The 8,342-nt window shown below is 39.4% G+C and overlaps 1 protein-coding gene across 1 annotated transcript; it reads right to left on the bottom strand.

Annotated features, from left to right (window-relative positions):
• Nucleotides 1-5,927: 5,927 nt before the first annotated feature.
• Nucleotides 5,928-8,134, bottom strand: LOC122665777 (CDT1-like protein a, chloroplastic). Its single transcript, XM_043861914.1, has 4 exons — nucleotides 7,816-8,134; nucleotides 7,596-7,715; nucleotides 6,635-6,860; nucleotides 5,928-6,188 (listed from the first exon to the last, which is right to left on the bottom strand). Exons 1-4 carry the CDS (start codon nucleotides 8,040-8,042, stop codon nucleotides 5,928-5,930), a joined length of 834 nt encoding a protein of 277 aa, XP_043717849.1. The 5' UTR covers nucleotides 8,043-8,134.
• Between the last annotated feature and the right edge of the window lie 208 nt (nucleotides 8,135-8,342).

Below are 8,342 nucleotides of genomic sequence, written 5' to 3'. Positions count from 1 at the left end.
TCCAATCATTTGGAGCTCTGTCCAACCTTGGAGGACTGTGTTGAGAGGATTCACGCCAAATCATTTACCCACTTGGGAGAGTTGAAGTTGTAACCACCATAGTTATCAAGGCGGCAAGGCAACCATGGCGTTTGAGGGCCTTCCTAAGCGTCTTGGTGAAAGGGCGGCCACAAGGCGTTCAAGTTTTCTTTTTTTTATGTAACCATTTTATTTGACACAAATAGCATATTAAAAATTATATAATTCTACTTCTTTGCCAAATAAATATTAAAGAGTCAAAAAACCAATGCAAGCAGAAATTGCGAGCGTTCATTAGTATAAATGTCAACCTAAGCAAATTGGTGAGGTCTACCATGATTTGATTGCCAAAAATTAAGTGTTCCCATCAAAATTTTGACGAAATATTAGGGAATATGAAGGTGGGTACACATGACGTGTCGGCTAAGGGTAAGGCATATCTACAAACACCTTAAAGACCTCCACGGGAAAGGGGGAAAGATAAAACGGAAAGAAAAGACCTGTCTCCAAAGTCCATCCAAATGCAGCCAAGAGAGCGGCCCAATCCAAAGTTCAAAACCATTCATAAATATGAAATATTTACAATTTCTGGTCTTGTGATCACTTCATTTTAGTCCAATAAAGAAATATTCAATTCTGTGACAAAAAGGAGGAAAATAAAGAAAGACAAGATTGAATGAAGTCAAAGGAACTGTTTTGTTACTACACAGAACTCTTTAGAAACAAACAGAAGACCATACAAGGCTGGAAATGTCGGTGGAGAGTGGAGAGGTTAGAAGGGGTTCAGATTTTAGAAGGGGAAAAAAAAAAGCACAATACTTACACGATGGAGATGTCGCCGCCTCGTCGGACGCCGGTGGAGGTTGAGGCTGGACCGCTGGAGAAGGAGATGGAGAGTGGAGAGGTTAGCAGGGGTTTAGGTTTATAAGGAAAAAAGAGAGCAATACTTACAAGGCTGGAGATGTCGCCACCTCGCCGGACGCCGGTGGAGGTTGAGGCTGGACCGCTGGAGATGGAGAGGGTGGAGAGGTTAGATGGAGTTTAGGTTTAGAAGGAAAAACAAAAAAAGCACAATACTTACAAGGCTGGAGATGTCGCCGCCTCGCCGGACGCCGGTGGAACCTTCTGGGACTGAGTGGGACTGAGGAGTGAGGTCTGAGCGAGTCGCCGCTGCTTCTTTCTCCTTGTCTCTTTCGCAGATTTTCTTTTTTCCTTCCTTTTCGGTCATATGACTTAAACATATGATTCTATACTTCTCAGACCATGGAACCAAAACCATAAACCAATAAATTTATGTCAATTAGAATTACTTAAATAACATAAAAAAATTAAAAAATATAAATTAAAAAAAAAGAGCTTAAGGCGACGCCAGAAGACTATGCGTCCTAATAAGGCACCCAAGGCGATGCCCTGGACGCCATGGTCGCCTAAATAATTATGATAACCACCCTAGATAATTTTGGGCACTGAACTGTAAAATTCTTTGATGGATGAAAACACCCATTAGCCAACAAACCAACTTCATATGTTCAATGGAGGTCTTTGGATGTTCCAACACGGAGGATTGATTTGATTCAGATTGAAGGAACTAAAAGAGTCAGGGGCGGATCTACAATGACCTTAAGAGAAGTGGTAAGGAAAGACATGCATAGCTTAAGCCTTGTATTAAGAATAATCTCGACTAAAGTTGATTGGAGGGCAAGGATTCATGTAGCCAACCCCATTTAGTTGGGATAAGTCTGAGTTGTTGTTGTGGTCAACAAGCCAACTCGGTGTTAAGTAACAATGATATAGCCTATATAATGCCAATCTTGTATTATTTATTTTAGTGGGCGAGCTTTGGGCAACGTGTTGGTTGCGGGTTCAAAACTTTGTAACAGTCTCTCTTGCGAAGCAGGGTAATGTAGATTTATCACCAAACTGATATTCTTTTATTAGGAATAAATCTAGGGTTGGGTTATATACATGTTGGCCACTTTTATGGACCTAAAATATGGGTAATTAGATTGCATATGGGATTAGTTGTTGTAGTTCCAGACTTAGTTTTATTTTGGTGTTTTTGTTCATAAATACCAATGGTTCAATTTGTGATTTTAGTAGTTTTTTTTTAAGTGTTTAGTGGGGCTGGATTAGGACTCTATTTTGAGTCTATTTCTTTCCTAGTCAGTCTAAGCTACCTAATAAGTTAAGGATTGAGTTAGGCCTTTCCGTTTTTAATGTAGGAGTCTATTTTTGAGTATTTTAGATAAGGTTGTAAGGGGGAAAGTATTGAACACGAATTTTGAGGTTAATGAAAAGCTTTTGCTGCTCTTTTTCTCTATGAAAGATTTTTGTCTTGTGTTTGATCAAGGCTGGTGGGATCGATATTTGATCCTATTGACATCTTATGGTGTCGAAGCCCAGGTGATTCATTAGTGAGATTGACGTTTGATCAAATCAATAACTTGTGGTGTGAAGCCCGGGTGGTTCTTTGAAGATCTCCTTCAAGTTCAAGATCAAGATTCAATCTTTATTCAATAACATCAACCAAACAAGTTGCTGCCAAGATTTTTCAGCAACAACAATAAATTTGAATCATCCCATCAATACCCATTCTTCTCCTATCCTCTAAACCACCCCAAAACCCTAATTTTCCCACCCATCTTTTGAAAGTTGAAACAATCCCATTTTCCAAAATTCTTAACAAACCATTCAGCTAACAACACCTTCACATAATTGGATCGAGTATTCTCCTACCCTATTGAAATACTCGAACCAAGCTGTTTTCCCATTACCCCTTTCAAACCACAACATCCCACCTATTTCTAGAGATCATCCCATTACCCAAATTCTTCACAAACCAATCCAACCATCAGAAACACACCATACCTGAATCAAATTTCATTCCCTACACTAGAAATAATCGATCCAAACCCTAGCTCTAAATTCCCATCCTAAACCCTAGATCCCCATCTTTTGCTCTTTTTCAAAACCCGAAACCCTAAACCTAAGTTTCTACCCATTCAAATTTACACACTTTCATCCATCAAAACATCTCAAGACCTCAACTCCCTTACCTTGGCTTGACATAACCCTAACCCTAACCCTAATTTAACCAAAAACCTATTTTTGACTTAGTCAATTCACCCGTTCATTACAAATCCTGGTTTACTGGCTCCTAGTTGATCTGTTACCAATCTAAGACTAAATTATAGAAGGTAAGGCTGCATACATTTGCCTTTTCTAGACCCTACAGTAGTAGGATCCTCGTGTAGTGGGACACTTTGTTTTCTTTCTTGTATTATATATTTAACATGGTGAAACCGCCAAGCCTGATGCTTTGACTATTGAACCACCTCAATGATGATCAAATAGTAAGATATCCAGTTTGTTTAAGAGCAAGATACACATATAGGAAATATTAAAAAAGAGAAATGCAATGGTTGTAGAATATCAAAGGGAGGAAAAGGGAAACACCAAAGCAAACATCCTAAGGGCAGGCTAGCAATTGACAGATGTTAATTCTATAGGGAATCCAGGCCAAGCAGGGGCCGGAGGCCGGTGTGATAGAAAATCATAGGTCTTAAATTATAATATGCTATGTAGGACACAATTGGAATTACTTAATTGTACTCAATTGAAGCTGAATTAACACCCATAATTATGTGAAAGGTCATAGCAAAAGAAAGGAAAGCTGAAAAACTCATAATGGAAGGGGATGCACGGGCCATATATGTTTACGTACAACAAGCTTCAAGAGGCCCATGGAGGCAGCTTGATCATATATATATATGCTCGACCATTAACAACAGGCATATAACAATCAAGAAATTTATTGACAGATGAACTAGCAAGGGCTGGAATGACAAGGGAGGGCACTTACATAGGGAGGGTACCATCCTATTTAGTGGCTCTGCCCCCTGTAATGTCCCCTTACTGGGGTGGGTGGGAGGGTGGGGACTGGGGAGGGGGAGTGGTAAAAGCAGTACAAAAAATGCAAAAGCTAAAACTCTGATGCAGATGCATTCGAGTATCACAAAGTTTACATTCAAAAAATTCACGACAATAAATTCACACAGCGTCTAGGCCAATGGGGGAACATGCCTGGGTATCGACCTAGGGGACAATTTCAAAAAAAATAAAATAAAAGATTTAAGAGAGAGAGAGAGAGAGAGAGAGAGAGAGAGAGAGAGAGAGAGAGAGAGAGAGAAAGAGAGAGAGAGAGAGAGACGATATCTGTCATTTGATGATGACAATGAGAGAGGAGGGAAGTGAACGAAGATGAAGAGGAAAGGTGTAGAGAAGATGACGAAGCAGAACGATTCAATCTTTAGGAGATGCTAGTTGAATGGTCCCTACCTATTTGTGTCTGTTGAAACAAATGGTTCCTTGTATTGAATTTTTAAAACAAGTATACTTTTTCTGTGCGAACCTGTTCATGGGGCAAAATTTATTCATCAACTTGGGACGAAAATTTTTGTGTAAAGGGATTTAGTTCCTTGTTAAAACTAATATATAACAAGGAGGGTAGTATAAGTACTTAGGTCTTCTAAAATGTATAATTCCTTCAGTTGATGAAATAATAATAGTCTCGAAATGTTGATGTTGGAAGCATGATTGTTACATCTACACCAAACTCTAACCTAAACCTTGGTTGTAGGTCCGGAACCCAAGGTCATAGCTATCAGTACCTTGTGGTGCATTGATCTGGTGGTTGAGATAAACGAGGTAGCCCCAACCATGGCCACAGCGCAGCGTGCACATGTTAAGAAACACCCCTAGTACGTTCTTTTTACCCCTTATTATATTTTGAAACTTAAAATTCAACACTCCTACAGAAAAGAGGAAATCCCAAAAAAAGTATAAATTTTTTTTGGAAAACAGAAGGCTGCTTGGTCGTACCCCCTACGCCCAGACACATGGGTGGCAAAATGACCACCCTGCTCCCATATTGGATGCTTGGGCATATGCTCCCATTAGTCCAACGTTCGCGTAGGGTCATGCGACCAAGCAGTGCTCTCTCTCTCTCTCTCTCTCTCTCTTATAAATCAAAAAGTATACAACTAAGACGTGGAGCAAGCAAACAATCGCTAGCTTGATTGATTGGTGGTTTGCCAATTGATTGCATATTGTTCCATAAAGACACCCCTCTCTCCCCTCTGCCTTGGTAGTTTTGGATTGTTGACCTATCTTAGCCTTCCCCTTATCTTGTAGTTGACCTATGGACCCTTGAGTATGATTGAAAAATAAAATAAGAAAAAAAACCCTAGTGAGGAGTGAGGACCAATATAAAGTTAGCAAAAAGTTCCAACCCAGCAGCAGCCCATAAACGATAAACGTTGTAGGGCAATTGAAGTATGTCCCTAACTTCTACGGCAGGACCACTTATCAAAAGGACATAAGAGTATAGGACCGAGGGAGTCCATTTACAAAATGTGATATTTAATGAATCTGTGACACCAAAACAATAACTTTAACAAGAAATCCCACTTCCCTACCAACCAACAGAAGGTCGGTGAAAGCTTATAGTGTATGGGTTACTTTGATTTAAGAGTGGCTTCCTCCATTCCAATATTGGTTAAGTAGGGATGACCCCAAAGATAGTTTCTTTTATCTCTATGGCAGCTCATAGGGAGTATGTTAGAGACAATTAGGTTCTTTATCTATGTAGAACCAAATATGGACCTAACCCAAATCCATCTTTTTAGATCCAAATAACCAAGAATCAAATGGATCTATCACTAGTGGTAATGGTGGTAGGGTTTGGAAACACCAGCCCAGATGGAACTGGTCCTCAAACCCGGGTTTTGGTCTAATAAAGGCTGGTAGTGGTTTAGTTATTTATTAGACAATATAACTTTGAATATCGACAAGCCATCACTAATTGATTTGGGTTGATAGTTAGGGTATACATTGACTTCACATACAAATCAAACCCCCAATGCAGAGATCTGAAACACCGAGGACGCTAAGATTTGAGTCTTTTCTTCTTCTGGGATGATAATCTTCTTAGAGAAGTGCCGCTTTCCAGAAAATTTACATAGATGTGATGAGTTTGACAGCAACTCAAGCTCAATAGAGGTTGGAGAAGATATCTTAGGTGATCTCACGGGCAATGACTTTGGGGGAAGACTGATAGCAGTTTTGTTAAATGGCTCTGGTAATATTGTGGCCTCTGGAATATCACATTCCTGCATCTCAACATAATCAAAGCTAGGAATAAATACCAAACCCCTAAAAGGGTCCAAAGATTCAGAGCATATATGGAGAAGTACTTATAAGTACCATAAAAATTACACCTGTATAAGACATATAGGGAATGGCTTTAATTTCAAAATATTTTCAGGTTGATTAGAGGCATACATGCATTCCTTTCTCATTTTCCTTCTGAAAGAAGTTATCTGAGAGAGAATAAACTGATATGACTAATGGACAGATCTGCTCACATATTTCAATGTGGAGTGGAGTCCCTAACAGTTTTGGGCTCTGAGGTTCTACCAACTTTTGGAAGACGTTCACAAAAGAATGCTTCTACAATTGAATGAGAATGAATCATACTACCCAATAGACATTATTATTTAGTTAACTTGGAGATCTACATGGGGAACATCCAATTCTGGCTCAGAAAGAATAATACCTTAGGATGAGTATCATAGAAATCTAAGAGCCTAGCACGAAAAACTTGCCACATTGCCATAGATGCTGCCTGGTCTGGATGAGCTGGTAAGGCATCCAATAGTAGAGAAATTTTAAAATCTGGCTTCATACAAAGGGTTTTCTCATCATGAACTAGAATCTTCTCAATCTTAACTGCTTCAGGAAGTATGTACTTTATCTGTGCAAGATGGCAGTATGAGAATTTCCTGAAAGAATAAGGATTACATATTCAGCCATAATATAAAAAGTAATGTTAAATAAGATTTTTCATCCAAATGTTCAATGCATTGCACCTTATGCAGATTATATATATGTATATGCATGGGAAAGAGGAGGATGATAGAAAAACAGACCGATCAAAGAATCTTAAAATCTGCTTCCATAAAGGGCCATTACCCAGAGCTGGTCCCCCCTATACAGAGTCTTGGGAGGGGTGAGTTTGGAGACAGTCCTAACCTTCGACATTTGCAGAAAGTGACCACTCTCAAGACTCAAACCGAGCATTTGACCTGGCAGCCTGACCTTTTACCATTTCTCCAAGCAATGGCCCCTTATAAATCTACATCTACAGAGAAAGGGGAAAAAAGTGGTTGGGGAGCTAATGGGTCGGATAAATGGCCACATAAATAATTTAAAATCATTTGACCTGTTAGCAGAATCGATGATTGGCTCATCATATGCAATTATGCATCCACTCCATCAATAATTCTACTCAGCAAGCTAATAGATAGAGAGGTAGAATGACAAACAGGTGGAAAGAGGGGTACCTATATCGACTCAAATTACAAAAATACTAATAAACGAAATTCATCATATTGGTTAAGGGTAGTTATGAAAACAATGGTGGTATTAATTAATGCTCAAAAGAGGTCAAAAAAGGGAATAGAGATGACCGAAGATCATATTCTCTACAAAGAGCTCATCTGGAAGTTCCCAAGTACCTTTTCGTTAGCACCTCCACCTGGGTGCAAATATTTTGAAAAGTTGGCAACTTTTTACACAGTTGGAGCAACCTCACAGAACTGTCCATACGATCAAGGAGATCTATCAAGGTCTTGCATCTGGTAGCAGAGGGACACAGCCATAGTTACCAAAGATTTCAGAGACAATCTTAACATAATAGAGGATGGAAATTTTCCCTTTGAAGTTTGAAGTGCACACCTGTCTAAGACATCAAGAGCTTCATCTTTCAGTAGATCTCTCCTCGAAGGTTCAATTGTCTTTGCAGGAGTTTGAAATAAAATGGCATTTCCCTGGTTTTCAAAGGTTTTACAAATTTGCACAGGGGGAAGAGATAAAGCACTAGACTTCTCTCCAACAGGAAGAATCTTTTTACACTTGAAATCCAGGACATTTTGCATACTTTGCTCACTTCTTTTCTGTTCCATGCTCTGTGGTGATTACGCAGGAAAAGCTGGAGCAACACTAAAAACTAATCAACTCACTGAAGAACCAAAAACATAACAAAATACTTGTGCGTAAGATGTAAAGTTGGTTTTTTTTTATAGGTATTCTATTCTAAGGGGGGGAGAGGGAAGGTGAGAACCAGGAAGCTCGAACCTGAGACATCCTGGTAGGGTGGGCTTTTACACACCACACTCTACCAACTGTGTTAGGCAGTTGTTCTCATGTACAGTTGATGTTACTCTCACAAACCATGCTGCTCTTGCAATTTTTCTTGTAGAGGG

Source organism: Telopea speciosissima, chromosome 6, assembly GCF_018873765.1.
Source record: "Telopea speciosissima isolate NSW1024214 ecotype Mountain lineage chromosome 6, Tspe_v1, whole genome shotgun sequence".
NCBI classification, from domain to species: domain Eukaryota; kingdom Viridiplantae; phylum Streptophyta; class Magnoliopsida; order Proteales; family Proteaceae; genus Telopea; species Telopea speciosissima.
Note: the sequence above shows the minus strand (reverse complement) of the source record. Positions and strands in the feature narration are given on the sequence as shown.